The following is a 22,358-nucleotide window of genomic DNA, read 5'->3' on the forward strand; positions in this document are numbered from 1 at the left end:
TGACCACGGCACTTAGTGCAATGGTTTAGTTACATGATGGTGTTCAGTCAAAGGTTGGACTCAATGATATTGGAGGTCTTTTTCAACCTAAACGACTCTATGATCAGTTATCCAACATGAGAGCTAGGGTATTCAGCACAGTCTACACCATGCCCCTGCAGAGATGTTGTGCAGTCAGTCAGTGATGGCTTACTCCCTTTCTTCATGGGCTCATCAAGCACCACCAGCTTCCCCCACCACAGGATACAGTTTATTTCACTCTCAAGTAAGTCTGCTGACATAATGCCCTGTTGTAGAAGTATTATGGACATTAAGGGCAAATTTAATCCTCACCAATAGATTGTGTCTTTCTGCTAGGAATGTAGAAAACCTGTACACAGGTTTACACCTGTAACCAGATGAGAATCTGTAGCAGAGCCTTAGAGGACTGAGCAAGAAAACCCACTGGACAGAGCATGACCCACAACTCTAGCAGAAAAATCCTGTTCAGGATGTGGCTGATGCACAAACTAGGAAATTGGCTGACAGTGTGCAGACTAAGAAGAGTGTCGCTATTAGACTGGAAATCTTAGAGTGAAAAACACGTATGCCATGGGATAATGAAGCATTAATCATGAGCAGAACTAAGTGGAAGGTTTGAGAAACACAGTTTTGGACTCAATCACCACTCCTTCTGAGAGCATAGTTGTAAGCACTTCATTACTGACCATCTGGCCAGGCTGGAGAGGAAGCTTAAGAAAGCAAAAATTTGCAAACTGGCCTAGAGACACACCAACCAGTCCTACCTACATAAGTCCTGAAACAATGGGTACTGTGCTCTGGACAAATCACTTACTATTAATTAGCCCAATACAGGAGCATTGGATCAGTACATCAGAAGAGATTTCCAGCTAGCCAATGTTCCTCAGCATTACAAACATGTGCTTCACCAGAGCAGTCCATCCAGGCAGTGCTCACCACAGCACCCCCTGCTCTTCCCTGTCCCTAAATTACCATGTGCCATGGCAAAATTTCTGATTGAGGCAGCTACCTGTTCAGAAAACAGGCCAGAGCTGATGTCACAGCAGAAATCAGCGCATCAGCAAGTCATGAGCCTTCAGCTTATCAATACAGAGGTACAGCAATGTTGGAAACTCCAGAAAGACAGCCCATCAAGGGCCAGAAGTGAGCCTCACCATTCAAGCAGCCAACAAACACCTCTGCTTTGGGGATTGTCCTCACCTTTCCCTCTCTCAGATTTCAACAATGACTTTGGCTGACTAGTTCAGAGCAAATCTTCCTGTGCAATTTGCCTTGAGCTGAGCTACAGTACAGATCACACACAGCCCGTTTCTACTGCCTGGTGACTCCCACACATTCTTTCACCAGGCTGTCAATGCAGACTGCATTAGTACTCAGCTCAAGTGAAATAAGCTGACTTCCATTTGGTGAAGGTTCAGGGTGTGCACACAGGCACTTACCCAAAACAGCAGCAATGCTGTAAAACCCACAGGTCTGATTTCTAGAAGTTCCAACTTGCTGCACTGGTCAAACCCCATTCTCCGCACCGCCAGCTGAACAAGATCAGGACAGAGAAATCCCACACTTGTGACACGTTTTTCACACTTCAGAGAGTTTAGACATATCCAGAGCATGAACTCAAGCCTGTGCAGGAGTAGGCCAAGTGACAGCACATCTAATTCTCCATATGGAGAAGACCTTCTGGTGTCACAGACTTTGTAAAATCCTTTATCTCAGGCTCTCACTCTTCTAAGCCCACCTTCTAAGGTCAGAAAAATAGATGACTCTCATAGAGAACTACAGACAAAAATCTAGAAAGCTGAATTAACCATCTACTCCTACAGTATGTGAAGTACCACCGTAAGCATAACACCTGTGGAATAACAATTCATCCTTCACATAGGGTGACTGTAGCAAAATCCATCACAGAGCAGGAAGCCATCTTGGACACACTGTCAGTCTGTTTCTGCATAGGAATGCAAGTTCTGTACCTGACAAGACAGGACAACATCACCCATGGTTTCCTCCTTCAATGCTATAAAGTATTACTGCTATGTCCACAGTGCTGTGCTCCTACGAACATTTTCTACTGTAATCGAAGTAACCTTTCCAGAGGTCCAAAATCCCATCTATTCCAAACACAGAAACAAAACATTAATCTTGAGAACAATTATGCCAAAAGACAGGGAATTTCTGTCAGTGTAGCTGACTGGCTCAAATATAACAAAATATTCCCTAGCTAATGCATCTGTTTTCAGAAGTTCTCTGCCATGCTACTCCAGGAAGACAACAATTTGACACAGAGGACTACAAAGGCAAAATATCTGGCAAACTTTTGATGGAGCTGGGCAGGAGTATTTCCACTTTTAAGTGAAGTGGTTATTAAGTACTTACAGAGAGTACATGCAACTTGTTTATCTCCAGGCATGGATGGCACACACCTGATAAAAAGCAAAGTCCACAGAAGCAAGTTGAGATCAGGCTCTCCTGTGGCTGTGTAACATACTGACAAAGCTTTTGAATTTTTTTCCCATTTTCAACTTTCCTGTTTCTAAAACCAGCAATAGTTAGCAGCTGTATTTGCAAATAAAGCTTCAAAATTAGAACAGTAAGCACTGCTGAGGTATCTAAATCTTCAGAGAACATGGAATAATAGCTCTGAGGTGTGAGCTGACCCACTAATTCAGATGCTCAAAGATAAAAAAGGTCAGAGTCTTAAAATTAATTCATTCCTTGCATAAGAATAGGAAAGTGAGGTACACAGCACAGCATAACCAGCTATGAATAATCACATTCCCCTTAACGCCACAAGAAATACAACCAGTTACTTTTCTGCCCAACCAAGCCCAGAAGCACGTTCACACTTTTTTTCTCAGGTAGTTAATCCAAACAACTCCATTGAATCTAGAAAAGACACAACTTCTTTGACTTGTGACAAATTCCTCAGCAATATCTCACCTTGGCGATTCATATGAGTGAAACTTACTTTTGTAATAAGAGTTTAAAAGTTGCCCACATAATTCAATCCCAAGAGAGCCAAATACTTCAAGTAGATTATACTGTAGAGGCTTGCATAGTACATGCTTTTAGAACCTGATTCTATTTTTTAGGTACTGCTTTTTGGAGGGTTTTAAAGAGAAACCAAAATTTGCAGTTCTACAGGACACAATCACATTTTACAGATGGACAGGCAGATAAAGGCTAAGGGATCTACCCACGTTTCTACTTTGAGGAGGAGAGGCAGATCTGGAAGCTGATCCCTGGTGTCCCGGTTCCCATTTCCACACTAATTGCACTGAAGTCTCATCACATCTGACAACAGCATTGCAAGAATATGTTCAGCTAACATAAAACAACATATTTCTTGTTAGCATTCATGAGGCTTAGCTGGGGACAGAGCACTCCTGCCCAAGCAGCCCCATGACACATGTTCCTAATGTCTCAGATTAAATAAGTTACATCACATACAGACACACTGACTGCTTCTAAGTGCTTCTTAGGCATCCCTCAGGATGCTTTGCTTGTAACTGGAAAGTTACACTTGCATGTGCTGTCTTTTCACTGCCAATAAACCCACAAACTGAAGCCTTCCATCGACAACCCTCTTCCCTCTCACAAGTCTCTGCTGCAGATATCTCTGAAGCAATCTGATATGCTGTCAACAGCCAGGGGACAGCATGGACATATTATCAAACAAGTGTCCTGCAGCTCTGAAAAGGTCCCTTTCCCTCAGCCTGCAGCACCTTTTGCACAACTGCAGTCCCTGACAGTTCCTGCCACTGCCTGAACAAGTGACAGAGTGACAGCTGCAGCCTGACCCAGTCTGGACTGGGAATTACAATTTCTAAAGGTTACAGCTTTGGGCCATTCCATCTCATCAGGAATTTTTGTCAGTTTTTAAGCGAGCTTCAGTTTTCAAGTTGAATACAGATCCCATTCCCATCACGCCCATCTATTTGCAAGGGAAAGCACAGTATAACTCCCAACAGATTGTTTCTAATTAAGACTGCCTCAAAGTTACAACTCTATCACTATTTCCACTATGTCTGTCAGCTTATAAGAAAGTAGGAGACAGCTCAAACATTGTATTAAGCATTTCTTGGTACCTCTCCTAGCTATCTCTCAATTCTAACTAGCTTTAGTTGATGTGTGACTTGGGAGCAGAGTTCACAAGTCTGCTATCAACTGCTGCAAAACAGAAAGATACATTAGAGGGATTCACTTCTAATAAAGTCATCATCTACTCATTCCTCCAAAAGAGGTAGAAAGATAATCAGAGCAGCAAAGTCCCCGCAGAGCTTTGCATGAGAAAAGGAAACTATTTATAGCTTCACAGAGTTTAATTAGATTTCTGATGCAATTCTGCACAATTTTTTTTAACAAAAATACCGTAAGCACATATCTGCAAGAAATGCCCTGAGCCAGAATTCCCCACAACACGGGGGCTGACAGGACATAGGACAAGAAACAATTTTCAGTGTAGCACTAGCCTTTTTATTTTCCTTTTTTTTTTTTCTTTTAACATAGAAGTGTTTTTTTCCTCTCATGACAAGGTGGTAAGTCAATCACTTTCCTGGAGCCTGCTCAGGATGTAGGACCCTCTGATCTCCCTCTCCTTCCCCCAGTGGCTGACTTCAGGCATGGACATGTCACCCCATCCCCACAGCAGGCACAGACCCCTCAGCGAGGTGCTTTAGAACCATGGAATGCTTTGGGTTGGGAGGGACATTAAAGCTGACCTTCTCCCACTTCCCGCCATGGAACAGGGACACCTTTCACTAGACCAGGCTGCTCCAGCCTGGCCTTGGATACTTCCAGGAACCGTGTTAGTAAAGCAGAGGTCACCTCCTCAGCTCAAGGCTTTCAGGGCCTTTTTGCCCCTGACATCTAGATCACGCTACTAGGAAACACTGTTTCCCTTTCAACAGGCAGAGAGTTATGGTAAATTCAGTGGGCAAATTAACCACCAGAAAAGCAGCACAGCATCTAATCTTGCCTGCCGGAACATACCGGACATGCATCACATGAGTTCACAATGCTGGAAAATAGTCTTACTATCACAAGCACCACAATGAGGTTCAAGCATAATGTGAAGCACAAATACTGAGAAGAACTAGACTAATGCTGCTGCAAGTACCTGACTGACTGCTTGAGGTCTTGGTAATGGCCACTGAAAATTTCTTTCTGCTTCATGACAGGTCCTTGTACTATTCCTCCTATAAAGGATTACAGTTGTTTTCAATCCTACAGGCTTCTGCCTGTTCATGCCTTCACAGCTCCTTAACTTGTTTCAAGGTAGTCTTGAGCCCTTACACAGGAATTTCCACTGAGGATGCAAATGGCATAGGAACTGATCAACTATAGGGTAAAACCTCTCAGCTCATCTCCAGTGCACGTGTTTAAACTGGAATAACACCTTTTTTCTAAAGGTCCTTGTACAGTCGACAGGAGTGTGGCAGACTATTTTGCAGGTGTGGCCACTTGCAAGGTGACATACCCTAAGTCAATGGCTGAGATAGCAATCACACCACGCCAATCTTCTTCCAAGCAAGAAAGGGAAACAAAGAGAAGTATCTATCCTAGGCTTGTTATCTAAATCCTGTTATTCTAAATGCTATGTGCTTTGCTTCTTTGTAGAGATACCCTGCCCAAGGCACAGGTAAAGGACAACACCCTTTCCTCATCTCATTAACAGTCTAGTTAAAACCCATGATCTAGATCTGAAAATTGAAAGGTTAATTAGAAAGAACAAGCTAACAAAACCTTCAGACAATTACAGAACAGCAGCAGAGAGAAGCAGTGCTGGAGAACTCTCCTAGTTTAAAAGATCAGAGAAAGATCCCCAAAGTCTGCAGCATCAGACATCATGGCCTTGATGCAAGAAGGTCCCCCATGGTACCCTGTTCTCAGTCTGCAGACCACATTCAGTGGAAGAACCAGTTCCCATGAGATCAGCATTTGTCCAGACAGCCTATGTTCCAGCCTTGTTTACATGCCCTCAATTGCACTAACCTTCCACAGAAGTTAATCTCAGCTCTGCTGAGATAAGCAGAAGGAAATCCCACAGGTCAGGAATTTCCCACTTAACTTTGAACAGAAGAGTTGAGACCAGAGAAACACAAAGTCTTACGCATGTGCTGGGTACTGCACAGTAGAAACTGTGAAAGAGTCACATGCCAAAAAGTATCTTTCAGAGTGACAGTGAACAAGCAAGCATACAGGCACAAACAGGAATGTTGTGGGCTGCTTCCCAAAGTCAAGTGAGTTACTCATGAACCAACAACTTCTAAACCGTTTCCTTAATATTCTCTTGGCTTACCTATCTATATACTGCCCAATTCTTCCCTAGCCAAGCCTTCAAAGCTGGATTCAAGCACAATGCTACAGTATTGAGACAAGAAGCCTGGAGAAAATCAACATGTCTTCAGCAGACTAGTGACTTTATACAGGAATTGCACAGCTTCCAGCTGTGCTAAGTTTTCCTGGACTGCAAATCACTAGAGCTATTTTTGAATAGATGAGCTGGACACTCTTCACATACTTCATCAATCAGACTAAATAGAATACTCATAGCTGCTTTGTGAGAAGCACTACAGTATTTTATTTTGCATCCAAATGCTGAGCTTGGGAAGCCTGCACACATTTTGCAGAGGTTGAAGGCCCAAGCTAAACTCTTAACACAGAGGCAGACAGCATAATTCTCAACAGCTTGCAGTCTTGCAGATGGTTAAGAGTTCAGGAGATGTATAACCAGTGATGACAGCACAGTTAGTTCTACACAGGCACAATGATCTGGAGAAGAGTTCATTCTGCCTTCTCGAAGCATGTGAAAAAGATAGCTTCTCTATTCATATGCCCAGAGACTCACTCTCCTGATCATCTTGGTTATAGGCAAATTAGGCTACAAGAAATCTTTGCTGAAGTGATAAAAGGAGCGTTGAAATGCATTGACAGCATGTGGAACCTCTATGGAAACTCTCAATTCACCAGATAAGCTCTGTCAAATAAATCACTGATTGATCTCCTACCTTCTCCAGTCCCTGCAGAGGCGGATTCCTGCTCCTGTACCTCCCTCTCTGTCTGAGTCTCGGCATTCTGCAGCTGAGGTGCCAAGGTCTGGGTACCCTGTGAAGTCACAGAGGTGGGGGGATTTCGGGGCTGCAGGCCTATGGCATTCATCAGGCCCATGTCCCTGTCTGTCCTCCATGTGGCTCTGCTGGTTCTGAAAAGAGAGAAAAACAAGTAAGACTTGGAGCACTGGCAACAACATGCTCCTGCAAGATTGAAACATCCATGGGAGGCTCTTCCTGTCTTCACTCCACCTGCTAGCCACTATGCAGATGGGGCTGGAGGGAACTGTGACTTGCACCTATTTACACACACAGGGACACCCCTCTCCAGTCTTACCAGCTGGTCTCTTGAGTTACAAGCCAACAGTCTTAGAGTCCACTCACCTTCCACAGAAGCAGTGTGTGTTACAGACACAGAGAGATATCCCTGCAACCATCTTGTGGTTATAGCATTGAGTAAGCAATGCAATGTGCAATGCAGAAGCACAAACACAGACAAAATCTCTTGCACATTGAGAGGGCAGTTTCAATTCCCATGGATGTAGCCTTTATCCTTTCCCTCCTCTGGACTTTCTAGTTTGTCAGCATCACACATGAATGCACCAGTAGGCATTTCTGCCCATTCCAGTCAGACAAGAGAAACCCTCTGTTCTCAAAAGCAAACAACAGGAACCACATCAAGGCTGATTTAGCTTCTCAGAATCGAGCAGTTGAAGTGTACGATGCTACAGCTGAATCTTGACAATGCTGGACGCTCTTTTCAAAACTGACCTCTGTCTGTAAGTGCTGGGAATAGCAAAGAGATTCTAGGAAAGACTGCCTACTTCACAACCTTCAAAGGCATAAAGCTTTGAAACCTGCCACACTTTTCTTGCTCTCTCTTTGAGCTAGTTCTTTCTAGACCAGCATTTCTGCCTTCAAGCTGCCCATATTATACAAGTCTGATTATAAACTGTCAGAAACATAAATAGTGGCAATATCCACTCACATGACAGCATAAAGAATTTCTACTGCTTATTTTGCACTGTTATGGGTTAGCAAAGCAGGCCTAAATTTAGGCTTTAAAGTTCAGACCAGGCCTGAGATTATCAGCTGACTTTAGCTGAGCTGGGCTAGCTAACAGCTGACTTCATCTAGTCAGTAATATTGTATTCCATAGCATATTACATCATCTCAAGAAGGGGTAAGAGCCGGTGTGGGAGTGGGTTGGTCAGTTGCTACACAGCTGTGGTCCCAGCAAGACACTCTGCCGTCCCAGGAGGGATGGGGAGGCCCAAGCCCAGAGCACTGGCTTACCGTCATGTTATCTTAGGGAAGTAAAATGTTTGTTCTTAGCTTTTCTCTCTGATTAAGTCTGTCTCTGGGGAACTGACTTCTCTAGAGTGATTTGTAGTTAAAATGGTAGAATTTGTGTTTACTGGGAAGTTATTTCTTGTTATATATAAATAACTTGTGCGTGTGTTATATTGTAGTTTTCTTTTAATTTTCTCTTTTCTGTATAAATATATGTAGTTAGTTTCACCATAAACCTGGTTTAGAGTTTTTTTTTTCTCTCCCTCTTCTTCCCTTTTCACTCTGTCTTGGACAGTTGGCATTTTGCCAGCTCAACCCAAGACATGCACCCTCAATCAGACCAAGGCCGTAGGACAGCACAGACATTGCCCTGTATATCAGCTGGTACTTTTGATCCTTGGGATCCTGGAGCTCACAGTTCAGAAACACAATTACCACCCTCTTGCTGAGAACAGCTGGCTTACAGAGAAGTACTTGTTACCAGAGCAAGAAGCAAGGGACTGCAGCATCACCTTGGGTTTAGAATAGCTAACCTGTGCATCACTGGACAGGTTGGATGAAATGGCCAAAGGGGCTTGTCAAGGGATTTAGTTTTATTTTTAGTTTATTGCTGACAAACAACTGTCTCATGACCAGAAATTAAAGGGATGAAAATCAGTCATCAGGTCTGCCCAACAGATTTGCCCTTATCTCTTTGAAGTGCACGTTCTTCAGTTATCTTTCAGAGGCCATTTGCTTTGCATGGTGTTTTTGATGCATCAAGCCCCACACAATCCTCCCACAGCTTGCTCATGGATGGATGTCACTGGGGCCATGAATGACCCATGTACTTTATTATCACTGGCATTTTTTGGCATTGAATGTCACTGGTTGGAAGAAGGCCAGGTGACCCAACTAGGCAATGTCAAAAGGGGGAGAAAATTGCGTATTTAAAGCTGCCAGTGGTAAGAGAACAAAGAAGTGGTGCTGTCAGATGGAACAAAAACAGCAGAAAGGGTCAGATCTAACTCAGCCCCAGGAGACTCACCCAGGCCGCTCAGTGTTCCTGCTGCTGGAATGCACAGCAAAGATGTTCTCATTCAGCTGGTCCCAGTGGTAATCAACTCCAGAGTTTAAGGCCCTTGAAACACCAAAGAAGGAAAAAATATTAGCATGACAGGACACTATTCCAGCCAGCAGACATTATGTCCCCACAACATGAAGAACAGTGTTGATTCCTGCCTACAGAAACTGCAGATCTAGCTCAGTTCACGTCTTTGTTAAAAGGGCTCATCACCATAAACCACCTGACAAACATGGAGCACTATTATGAACAGATTGTTGTGGAATATTCCGTTCATTTCAATTCAATACTAGCACCAAGACACAGCAACAGGAGCAGAGAGATCTTCAGGAAATGAAAACATCCAATTGTGTGTATAAAACCGGGTTACCCTAACTCCAAGTGACTAAACAAAGAATTTGAATGGAAAAGTCAATTCTCCTTGTGGTACCTGCAAGCATTTCCTGCAGTAGGTACTGCTCAGTAAAGCACTGCTGTTATTCAACATCTAGCTTGTTCGCAAACGTGATAACTTTTAGGTGATAACTATTTTTCTTCCTCTCTTTATTCTTTCTTCCTTTAATCTTTTCTTCCTCCTGTGGGCAACCTAACACCTATTTTCTGTACCTCACCTAAGTTGCATGAAGTTTGTGTTTGCTGGGTGTAACAGAGGTTCCTTACTATAGCAATGCTTGTTAGTCCTGGTAATCTGTTGTAATGCTTTTGTAAAGTTGAATGTTATCTTTGTAAAACCTCTTTGCCAAAGTACCTACATTCTCAGGAAATTTAAAGAAATCCCGTAGAGAAGAACATGTAGTTATTCTCTAGACGTTAACTCAAGGTACCAAAAAAACAATGGCTTTACAAGAGTTCATGTGAGTGAAATATCTTGAAGCCTAAAATTAAAATGTACACCCAGTAAAGCCTGGGTCTTCTGGACCGGGTTGTAACAATTTCCCAAAAAGATACACCAAGCCAGGGCTGACTAATCACAGGAATAGACACGGCTAACAATCATTGCCGAAGACTACAGGCAATCACAGAAATGAAACCACCATAATACTGTAAGTACATGTCCCACAAAGAAGAGGGTAAAAGCGAATCCAGGTGACTCTGTGCCATACAGAAATGTCAGAGGACAGGCACTCACAATGCAGTCCAAGGCAGTATGGAGAACTCCCACCTACTGCTGTGTCCCACCTCCAGAAGCACTATGAGCTGCATTACTATGGAAGGCACTTTCTGCCCAGTGTTTTGCCCCACCATACTGACACTCCCTGTGAGCTGGCCTGGGAGTTTCAAAATGGAGCTGTGCTGGCTGGACTGCAGACACCTGATGGTGCTGGGTGGGGAGTTCGCAGTGCTGTGCAGCAGTCAAAAGACGAGCAGGGGAAAAAAAATGTCCTATGCAGACAACAGGGAACTGTGTCCGAAGACCTGGACTTTCATCACACTGCAAACAGTAGTCCCATAATCTGAAGGAAGGATGCAGTGCAAGTAGTTAGTTAGCAGCTGGTTATGGCTCAGGCACAAGCGTGATGCTTAATGTACATATAAAAGCTGTTGTCCCTGTAATGAGATGCCTCAGCAGAACGGGCAATAACCCCAGCTTAGAGAATGCTACAGGTCAGACATGCTGCAATGGCAAAACAGTGTGTGCTGCAGGCCTGGGGCTCGGCTGCTGGGGTGACAGTACCACAGGTCGGGACCCAGGGCAAGAGAAGGAGAAAAACAGGTCAACAAAACCATGCATGGAGTCTACAGGAAGTAATCAGTCACTGCTTTTTTATTTTTTGTGCTGAGCTAGTCCTGTGCTGCATTATACCCCATGAAAGCAGCTGCCAGTGAGATGCCGATTTCCAGAGTTTGTGAGTTTATTGACAGATGGTAATTTGTCACTGAAACTGCAACAGTCCCTCTGGCTGCTCCATCCCCTGCCTAATATACTGACTGAGGCTTAGCTGTCACTTTGCCGTCTGCTAAGTAGCACACTCCCTAGGCAAGCAAGACTTTCTGACCTTGTAGTCAGAATTTCCATAAAAAGTCTAGTGTGCCTGGTGTCTGCAGCTATTACACAACAGAGCTAAACTGACCCATGCTCTTCTCCCCTTCCTTCCACACTTCATGCTTTCCAAAGAGCAGCCATGGTCCTCACAGCCACGTACATGACTGGTATTCCTTGCCAAGGTGCTATATATGCCCTGCTTTCTTTGTCAGCTTGCCACCTCCCAAGACAAGAAACCAGACCATAAAGCTTTCCCTAGGCCAAAATCTGAGTTGACAACAAAGCATTTCCTCTCTTTCCCCAAGCACTGTGTTCCTATATTAACAGAGAAAGCTCAGCTCCTGCACAAACACTTCTTTGAGTCTGATAAAGAGTGATGGTACACATACACATCTACAAAAGCTGATATGCAGTACACCACATGAAAAATTCCCAACCACACTCCTACCTATTCTGCAGGGGCTCACTACTGTGCAGTTGGGTTGTTAGACAGCAAAGTGCATTCTAACTCCATGCTACCAATTTGCACATTTCCCTGGACGGTGAAATCAATAGCCATTCCATTTAATACATGACTTTTCACATTAGTTTTAAATGTTGTCATTTATTAGTTGAGTTTTACAGCTTCTCCTTTACTGCCAGAAAACTGAGGACTTTGCTTTCCTTCCCCAGAAGAAGGATCTGTAGCAGTTCATAACTGATCTGTAACTGCTCTGCTGCTTACTCTAGGAACACTGATAAACAGGCTTAAGACAAGGTCACTACACTTGGACATGGTGGGAGTTTAAAATCCTCAGCACCTCTTTAAACTGGCCTTTTAGTTTGGTCTGAGTGCATCTCCCTGCAGGACAAAAGAAGTGGCTCAGAATAAACAACTGGTGCTCCCTAAGGCAGCAGTGAACATCTTCACTGCTACCTCGCAGCAGACTCTTCCTCTGCCCAGCTAAGGAATTTACCTATTCCCAACTCTACCTCTTGCAAAAGACTTCAAGCGGCAAGTTCCTCAGCACCATCTTTGTTCTTCTTTGCATCCATCTATGTGTCTCTGATCTGGGACCCACACTGGTCTCTACACAGCCCTAAGATCAATATCCCACTTGCTCCGGATCAGGTTTTTCAGCCTTTGGATGATTCACTGAGCCTACAGAAGAGATATTTCAGACTGCATCAAAGTACAGTGAGGAAAGCAAATATCTGAACTTAGCAGAGGGCACTGGTTGGGCACTATCTTTTATAAAATCATAAACAAAGATCTCATCAAGGAAATAGTGCTTTGTATGGGCTAAATGCCAGTTCTAACACCAAGGTTGCATTAGAAACTTGATCACATAATCGTGCCTTAAACCAACTTAAGTACACAAGATATGTGTGACAAACACAATTACTTTGGTTTAAATCAGATTTTCCATTAAGCTTAAAGACTTGCTCTGGTTTAGCCACATCTATTTAAAATAATGCAATCTCCCTTTTCAGAAAGCCTAAAGGTTTTTAAGCTCCCATTGCAAAATACTGCTTGAATTTTGTAAATGAGCAAGCCTTTCACAGTACGTTTCCCAGGAGATTTGCAAATCAAGGCCTGGGTATTCATTCCACAGAAGCAGAGCTTACACTGGAGAAATGAAAAATTTTCAGGTAATGTAAGCATTTAACTTTTGCTTCATCAAACTCTAGACATGGAAATGCTGGAAGCACTTAACATTTTTCAAGGCATAAGGCAGAAGCTCTGTGTAGCACGGAGCATGCTGCCAGTTGGACGTGCATGCAGTAAGGAGGACATTTGTTGCCCAGGGCTTTAGGGTGAAAAACTGCAATTCTCCACACCATGTCAGTCATGGACAGTGAAGTCCACTTAGTCAAGTTCTTACTGTCTTCCCTTTTATGGCCATCACTAAGCTCTCTAAGCCTTCCCTGGAAATTTCCATTAGCTTTGTTATATGCAGAGTTGCTCACAGCCTGGATTTCTCAGCAGGGTTCTGTTCTCAGATGGACTGTTCCTTCACGCCTGTGTCCAGCTCACACTATTAACGAGTTTGGAGAGGATAAAGGGCACAGACTTGCAGGCTTTGCTGAAAGTCAAATAAGGATTCAGAGTGGAGCCAGTTAAGTACCAAGAGCCAACAACTTAGGCAGCACAGCCTCTCCCTCTGCATGGAGGTATTACCTACAGAGCTCTGTTATGCCCTCCTGAAGAAACTGGGACCAAACACTAGGAACTAATGACAAAATTATTTATAAATTACAAGGAAGTTGAAATATTATTTACTGCATTGGCTTAACCAGTATTGGTAAAGGAAATCGACAAAGCCCAGGTCAGCACAAACTGACTTGGACATCTAGGTAACTCCCCAGCTGGCCTATCCCAAACTGGAAGTTGAAGAGACAGAGGGATTAGGTCGAAATTTCCCCAACTCCAGCATAACAATACAGCTCAGGAGCATGGTGGCAAGGCAAAACAAGCCATGATTTGCAAGTGGCTTATGCATACCCAGGAAGGTATAAATAGCACTTACTATCTTTTCACTTAAAACACCTCCAATACTGAAGAATGCAGCAGCAATGAGCAAATGCACTGCTCTACTCCTTCAAATCCTGCCACATGGCAAGGCCCAACAGCAGCCCACTTGTTTGCTATAGTACCAAACTAAATTTTGATTAAGGCATTGTTGCCTGCAATCTTATCTAAAAATATCAGCACAACCTCATTACTAGAAAGAAGATTGTGGCAAGCCCAACAAAGAGAAGATTAGCTGCACAGTGATGCCATGCAGAGCATCTGATTTCATGCTGCCAAGTTCGCTTTCTCCACATGAAATTACTCCTTAAAGCTGACTTCTCAAATATACTGTCCATTCAAGATTACTAAATGCAAGCATACAACACCAGATTAGTTTACAAAGGATTTGAATTGCCCCAATGTGCTTTCTTTCCTTGGTGTAAGCTTGTCATTCTTAAACCATTCAAACTGTATCAAGGGAACAGAGCGAGCTCCAGAGAGCAAGGTGACACTATGCTAAGGAGCAGGAATCTGTTGTCCTGGCTTGGAAAGGAAGAAGCAGCATGCAGTATCTCATGCAGTGCAATGCAATGCTGGCCAGATTCCAGATGCATCCTTGTCAGCAGCTCATTATCTTTTCTGCCAGCGTGTGATGATCAGCACAGCAAGCCCATCCCCAGCTCCCATGATTAACTAAGCAACGGTATTGTCAGTACAAGGCGAAGTTTGGCACTCCCAGCAGCTGCCTGGATAGGAAAACAATAATTTCTAACGCCCTACTTCATAAATATTTAGCTTTCTGTGCAGGCGATGAACCACGTTCAGAGACAAATCCAAGTGAAAATTTACTGCAGTGCAAACTGTATGGAACGAGCAAACAGGGTTCCTGGAGTAGCTCTGCTAGGCAGTAGTTCCCTTTGACCAAGAAGAGTGCTTCACTGGCACCAGCCTATTTCACAGCATACCCTGGGAGTACAGCCCATGTATGATCAGCCAGGGGGAGAACACAAGATGGAGAACAGGAATACACAGAATACAAGATCTACAGTCTACAATAACATCCACGGACATTTAAGTGACGTATGAAATTATGCTATTCATCACATTCAGATGAATGGTGACTCTAGCAGCAGATGCATTTTTACTCTCTATACTGATACAGCCTGCGAATTCTCCAGAATCCTGCAAACTTCGCCTGCGTGAAAATGAACCACCATGCAGAAACATACCCTGACACCTACTTGAATTACCAAAGGTGCTGCAGAAGCAGAACAGCAAGCAGCTTGGTGCAGCTGTATGCCTGCTTCAGGAAGGACGGCAGCTCAAGTCAAAATACTTTGTGAGGTTACTGGTCCTGTTCATTTGATTGTGCAGTCCTACCTGCTAGGCTAAATACTGGGATTCTTGAAGATGCTGTATTCAAACTCACACCATTTATATGAGGGCAGTCTTATAAAGCTAGTGGCACCAGTAGCTATTTCGTTAGCTCTTCCACCTAACAATGTGAATATGCACAAGTTTGTTCTACCCACCAGTGAGCAACTAAAGCTGGATCCAATTCATGATTTTGTGGCCAGTGAATAAGATTTAGATAGAAGGCACAACTTTAATAGCCAGCTTGCCTGGGCAAAAGTGTGGTATCTCAGTTAAGAAGAGAGTCATCAGTCACCTAAGATGTTAGATACCTCAAAGAAAGAGAGAAGAGAAACGGAACAGAGATTAACACAGTAGGAAGAGCCCAAACAAAATAGTTTCTTCTGATCCACAGGGTCACTATGGTAAAAGCCAAGTGACTTCCAGGAGTCAGCATTTGTAACCTGCCTACAGATTGCATGTAGAAGATGAACAGACTCATGAAATGAGTTGAAATGGATGATACACCAACAGAAAGCACTAAGAGGAATTTGTCTTATATTCCATGGCAGAAAGTCTTAAATTAAGAATCAGTCTTCCAATACATTCAACAGGAGTGTCAAAGGGAAATTAAGCACCAAGACAGTGATAGGACATAAAGAGAAGAATTTAGTATGATAGTGAGGATGTCTGATATAAATACTGTGGTTGAGAGTGCTGCTTTGAAATTAGCCAACTAAAAAGTATTCTGCTTAGCACACACAGGAAACCTGCTCCAAAAAAAAAAAAAAAAGAAAAAAATCATCAAAACCCCCAAATCCACAATTACTACTCCAATTACTCACAGTTTGTAGACATTAAGACCATTTACAGAACCAGACAGTTTGAGGATTTAAAAAGGGGAAAGAAAATGAAGAAAAAATGGTTGTTTCAGTTGCCAGCTGGATTCACTAGAGTCCTGATGGAAAAAAATAGACTTAAGGGACAACAAACAGAACTCCCTAAATAATATGGATCAAAAACTGGAAAATAAAGAAAATCTTATTGGAAAGCCAAGGAAGTAAACAAGCGAACAAGGAGGTCTAGTATAGACTGAGGGAGAAAAGAAAGGTTATAAAAAAGCAGGATGGACTGGTGGTGCCAAAGAGGGAAAAGATATTCTAAAAATAAACATGAGGAAAATGGTATTAGAATGAAAAAAGGTCTGATCTTCAGGGGGGCTAAAGACAAAAATCAGTGATGGTTCAAAGTGGACAAAATACCAAATTTTCTTCTCTGAAGTCTCCACTTATAAAATATCTAAGGGTACTTATGCAATTTGTGAGTAAGAAATGAAGCCAGACATAGCAGCAAGTTGCAGTCATTAAGAAAATTTTTTAAAAGTTAACTTTTTTTAACCATTCACACCTGTTTTTTTTAATATGCTACAAAAATTGAGGAAATGACAAAAGGTCAAAAAAGTCAACTTAGCAGCATTCTTCAAAAAGAAAGCTATACTTAAATTGACAATTACTGTCTTCTAAGTGCAACTTTTATCCTTAAAGAGAGTAATATAACAAATAGAAAAAAGAAGATACATTAAAACAATGAAACAGTGAGCCACATGTAGTAGGCAGTTAAGTCAAATAATTGCTTGCATGAAATTTAACTACTTTTGAAGATAGAACTAGAAAAAAGCAAAGGAAGAAAAGGCAGCAGGTGTGATCTGAATAGATATGAGTGAAGCACTGGCTTGTACAGCACATGGCCGTGCCCTCAGAAAGACTACTAAGGACCGGCAGAAGCCCAGGGACAGAGTACACAAACTGGTAAATTACAGGTTATATTTCTTTAACATAGAGCTCTGCACAGAGTTCCCTTTCTCAAGGTGGAAAATCAATGTCACTAGGTAGCCAGTGCTACAGTGTATCTTGAAGAATTGGTGAGGGAAAAGAACCTGGCTAATAACTGAAGACTTAAAGCATCTCTCAAAACTTTATCACTAGGATTCACAGACATATTAAGCGGAATTTTAACTGGGCAACTTCCACCTAATGGCATCAGTCATCTTGGATACCAAATTCACATACAGAAACAGAAATGAAATGAAGAATGGTATCAGAATGAAAACACTGTTTCAAGCCCTGCTGTTACCACTCTGCTTCTCTTGCACTGCAATGGTCACCTAGGCTTCTCTGCACAATTTGGAAATAATTTCCTTAATAACAAAATCCAAATATAAGCTTTCAGGATACATCCACAGTGAAAAATTGGCCATCTTCCACCCTTTTCAGTCCTTTTATCAATCAAAATAAGCTTTTACCCTCATTTAGAAAATTCAATGTATCTTGTGGTTACCAGGTGGCAGAAGTCCAGCACATGCATTCATTTCCTGAGGCACGGCCAAAGGCTGCTGTGCAGACACTCCTTTCACAAGGCCATCTGACCAGTATCTCCAGCCACCCCAGGTAACAGCTGTGAGAATATTCCCTCGACAGGGTTGCTAACATCCCTCGGTTACACAGGAAGGAAGACAGCTCCTCATTCTGTCTCCTTGTTTAGTCCATCCTCCAGAAGTTATCCTTAAGAGGCAAACGATGTAGCAGGGCTTATGCTGCTGAGTGCATCTCTGCTAGAGGCTGAATAGCCTGAGGAATGGAGCGAGCCAGCAGCAAGACATGACGCGCTAGGCAGCTGCATAGATTACCATCTCCTTATCAGTGATGATAACTAGATGTAGTCACATTGTCCCCATCAGTAGATGGGAGGATATGCAATTCTTAGAGAAAAAAATTAGATTGACACAAACAGATAAATACAATGATCCCTTGCAAAGCATAGGAATTTATTGTAAAGAGAATTTTCCTGGAATAAATTCCCATTAGAGGCAGATCTCACCACAAAGAATTAAAATATGCACACTGAATCCAGCTGAGACTTTCCAACCTACTTCCCAACACGAGAACTCTAAGGGATGCTGCCTTGCAATCAGATGCATCTTCAGGGGAATTTGAATCTCATTACCAGAGGCTATGACTGCTGCAGAAATCCTTCCTCTCCTGTGAATCCCTGCATTACAGAGCTAGCCTTAGACAAGGTGCTTTGAGAGCTTGGTTTTGAAACAGCTTTCTCAGAACAGTGAGGTTTTTGGATTAGTATTTTCAAAAGTCCTCCCAGAATATGCTCCTGAGAATGGGGTAGGGAACACTCCAGATGAAATGACAGACGAGATATTTGGATCCCCTGCCTTTCTCCCATGGCAGTTCTCCACAAGTGAAGCTAGCAAAAGAAAATAAGCAGCAGGCATTCTGCTCCTCACCACTTTGGTCTCACCTGTTTATGTTCTACAAGACAATTAATGTTTGAGATGTCCCACCAGGGGTGTTTCTGAATGGGAAAATTCTTGCTGTAATGTCAGAGAATAGGAAAGGTTATGAGTACTAAGAATCAAGTTCCTTTTTAATTCAGTAGAGGTGTTTCTACTGTACAAGACAGACACTGTGGATTTCATTCCATGCTGCAAAACTCAAAAAAATTCAAGAACTGAATCAAACCTTGAAGTATGAAGAATCAAGAAAGATGCACAAAACATCAGTGAGGATTACTACTGGTCACAGTTACAAAGGACATGAGGTAGCATGCAACTATGGAAAAGCCCCCCCAGGGAGACTAAGAAAGCATTAGCAGCCACCCAAAAAAGTCAGTGTGCAGCAGGACCACAGGGGAGTGTGGAGAATTTACACTGCTCTGTACCACCTCCCATGACAGACCTTCAGGTCACAGTTGAGCAGCACACAGCAGTACACCTCCTAAGTGGATACACCACCTCAAGTGGTGTGCCTAATGGGATTCCTGTTTTCATGTGACATGGCTCTTCCAGGGAACACCAGTGCAATCAAATTAGCATCTTGATTTAGCTCAATGGTGCCTACCTTTAAAACATGGCTGCCTCAGAGCCTTTCAATATCATGTTTCTGGACTAAACACATACTCATCTTACTTCCAAAAAGCACAGACTACCATGTGGTAATGTGAACTCATGTGCAACCAGATGGCAGGCTCGTGATCTACTATGTACGCAAGTCTACCAGTTTGCAATCACGGCAAGAGTGAGCTACAGGACCCTGAAAAAAGTAAAAGTCTGTCAGAACCTCATAAAGACTTGAATCTGTTTCCAAGCCACATCTAAGCCAAAACTCTTACCAGCAGGACTCGCCTGTGAACCACAGACCTGAGACCTCTTGCCCCAGCTTCAAAATCAGACTTGTGAAAAGTAAATGGCTTGTCCTGTTGGTCACTTCCAGAGAAAGTTGTTTCTAAAAGCTGCAGGAATCCAGTCCCCTGGGTTCTTTCCACAAAGACACAGGTTCAGCAGGAAAAGTACACATAGTTTCTAACAGGTTACAGAGACCTGCTCTCAGATGGTTTGTTTACTTGCAAGCAAGCAAACAAAAAGAATATATAAATGACAGGCAGACACTGCTGAACACGAGCTCCACCACCTTTGCTATTTGTTATCCATAGTCAGAATAGTACTTATTCAGTGACAATTGGGATTTCTGTGTTTTCAATACAAGTTTGTACCTAATATTGCATGTGAGAAACAACATATTAGTACACAATGTAAGCTGGACAGCCTCTGAGTGTTTGGGAAAGGAGGGACATTCATGATGCTACACTAGAAGTTTCTTCCAATAACTCCATAAAAAGCAGAGTAAACCAATTTATGCTTTTCAATAGCACAATTTAGTGAGCTGAGTGTCACCCTGAAATCTAAGGAAGTAGGTACACAATGTCCTTTGTTTCCTTTACTCACCAGAATTCAACTCTGACAGGGTTGGATCTTTGGCTAATAAAACATTTATTCCATCCTCACAGCTACTGTACCACTCATGAATTCTAGTCTTTTATAGGCTTCTTTCAGGCCCATTAGGTGCATTTCCAAGTGCAGATGAACACTGCTGTCACCACCTCACCTCTCTGCAGCACCACAGCTCTGAGAGCCAACTTGTCAAGATGCGTTTAGATGTGGACCTTTGGTTTAAAACACCAAAAACTGCCTCATGGCTCAGCAGTTCTGTCCCACCCTCAGTCACAAGTATTCAAGTCATACACTTGTCTCTGCAAGCTGAGTGCCATCTCCAAACAGCTGACTCTTCTGCATCCACTCTATCAACACACAGGTTATTGCAGGTATCACCTCGTTGCCACTTTTCTCTAATTTGCAATTACAACAGTCATGTAAATTTGTGCCTCTTTGTTTTCTAATGAAAAGTATATATAAATATATCTAATTCCAAACTATCCTAGTATCAAAGCAGCCAGGTGGTAACAGGCTTACCTGCATCATGATGGAAATACTTTCCTATATGTAGGTGACTAGGAATAGTCAACATGGATTCACCAAAGGGGAATCATGCTTAACCAACCTGACTGCCTTCTACAATGGGTCAACTGGTTGGATAGACAAGGGGAGAGCAGTGGATGTTATCTACATGGACTTTAGCACGGCTTGTGACACTGTCTCCTGTGACACCCTCACAGGCAAACTCAGGACTGAGAAGTGGCTGAATGGCAGGTCTCAGAGGGTTGTGAGCAGTGGCACAGGGTCTAGCTGGAAGTCTGTAACTAGTGGTGTCCCCTAAGAGTTGATACTGGGCCCTCAGCAAGTTTGCTGACGACACAAAGCTGGGAGGAGTAGCCAATACCCCGTAGCCCTTCAGAAAGACCTCAACAAGTTGCAGAGATGGGCAGAGAAGAACCTTCTGAAATTTAACAAAGGCAAATGACAAAAACAATTACAGGCTGGGGGCTGACCTGCTGGAAAGCAGCTCTGTGGAGAAGGACCAGGGGGTCCTGGTGGACAACAAGCTGTCCATGAACCAGCACTGTGACCTCGTGGCCAAGAAGGCCAATGGTATCCTGGGGGGCATTAGGAATAGTATTGCCAGCAGGTAGAGGGGGGTGATCCTGCCCCTCTGCTTAGCCCTGGTGAGGCCACACTGGGACTGCCATGTCCAGTTCTGGGGTCCTCAATACAAGAGACACATGCAGCTCCTGGAGTGAGTCCAGTGAAGGGTTACAGAGATGATCAGGGGACTGAAGACAGGATGTCAAGAAGACGGAGCCAGACCCTCCTCAATGGTGCTGAGCAGCAGCCTTAGAAACAATGGGCAGAAACTGGAACACAGGAAGTTCCACCTGAACACAAGGAAGAACTTCTTTACTGTGCAGGTGACTGAGCACTGGAACAGGCTGCTCAGAGAGACTGTAGAGTTGAGTTTCCTGGAGATATTAAAAAGCCATTTGGTCACAATCCTGAGTTATGTGCTCTAGTGTACACTGCTTGAACAGGGAGACTGGACTAGATGACTTCCAATGGTCAACCTTACCTGTTCTGTGATACACATTTAAATAGTACTCTTTTCTTGGATATTTATGGAAGGCTTCATAACCCCCTCCTTATCTCTCCTTTTTAGCCCTGAAAAAGACCCAAAGCTACAGGTTTTCTTAGGTAAAATGGTCCCTTGACCCCACTATCAGCTGCTCTTAATTCCTGTGCTGGTTCACAAGCTTATGCATCTAGTTTCCTCTACAGTGGTACTGATATTTTGCCATCTCTGCTGTTAAATATCTTGTATTTCATCTTAGAACTAATTTTTTTCTATTTACAGCCTCATATATTGATGGCTTAATCACCTATGATCAACTAAAACCTCAGGTATTGCTGCCACCATTTTAACTACTGAGCTCAGTTTCATTAGTCACTAAGTGCACTTTTTACTACTAAGTTCTCATTTCTACAGCTCCAGTCACTTTCACAGCAATCCAGTTTTTGTGCACTACTTTAATTTTTCTCTGCAATGACTAAGCTAGTGTCACATCCTCACCAAATTTATTCAGTGCACCCTCACAGGTCACTAGCATAAACAGTAATAATTAACCAGTTCCAGAACAGGTTCTTTAACAAAGTCCATCAACAACCTCTTTCAAGGCAGATGTCAATCATGTTGAAATTCTTCCCTTTAGCCAGAACTTCTGTGTACCAATTTCACAATATGGACTGCCAACATAACCTGACCTTTCCCATTTCCATGCCCAACTTAGCAATTTCCCATTTCC

At 43.0% G+C, this 22,358-nt stretch overlaps 1 protein-coding gene across 6 annotated transcripts in view; it reads right to left on the reverse strand.

Moving 5' to 3' along the window:
- Positions 1-22,358, reverse strand: part of AMBRA1 (autophagy and beclin 1 regulator 1) — a 131,266-nt gene that overhangs the window by 3,348 nt on the left and 105,560 nt on the right. For all 6 annotated transcript variants that reach the window (XM_071558475.1, XM_071558476.1, XM_071558474.1 and 3 more), the window contains 2 exons: positions 9,391-9,483; positions 7,029-7,222 (listed from right to left, as the gene is read on the reverse strand). In XM_071558475.1, coding sequence (XP_071414576.1) covers positions 7,029-7,222; positions 9,391-9,483 — 287 coding nt within the window. The remainder of the gene's footprint in view (positions 1-7,028; positions 7,223-9,390; positions 9,484-22,358) is intronic.

Source organism: Pithys albifrons, chromosome 6 (genome assembly GCF_047495875.1).
Source record: "Pithys albifrons albifrons isolate INPA30051 chromosome 6, PitAlb_v1, whole genome shotgun sequence".
NCBI classification, from domain to species: domain Eukaryota; kingdom Metazoa; phylum Chordata; class Aves; order Passeriformes; family Thamnophilidae; genus Pithys; species Pithys albifrons.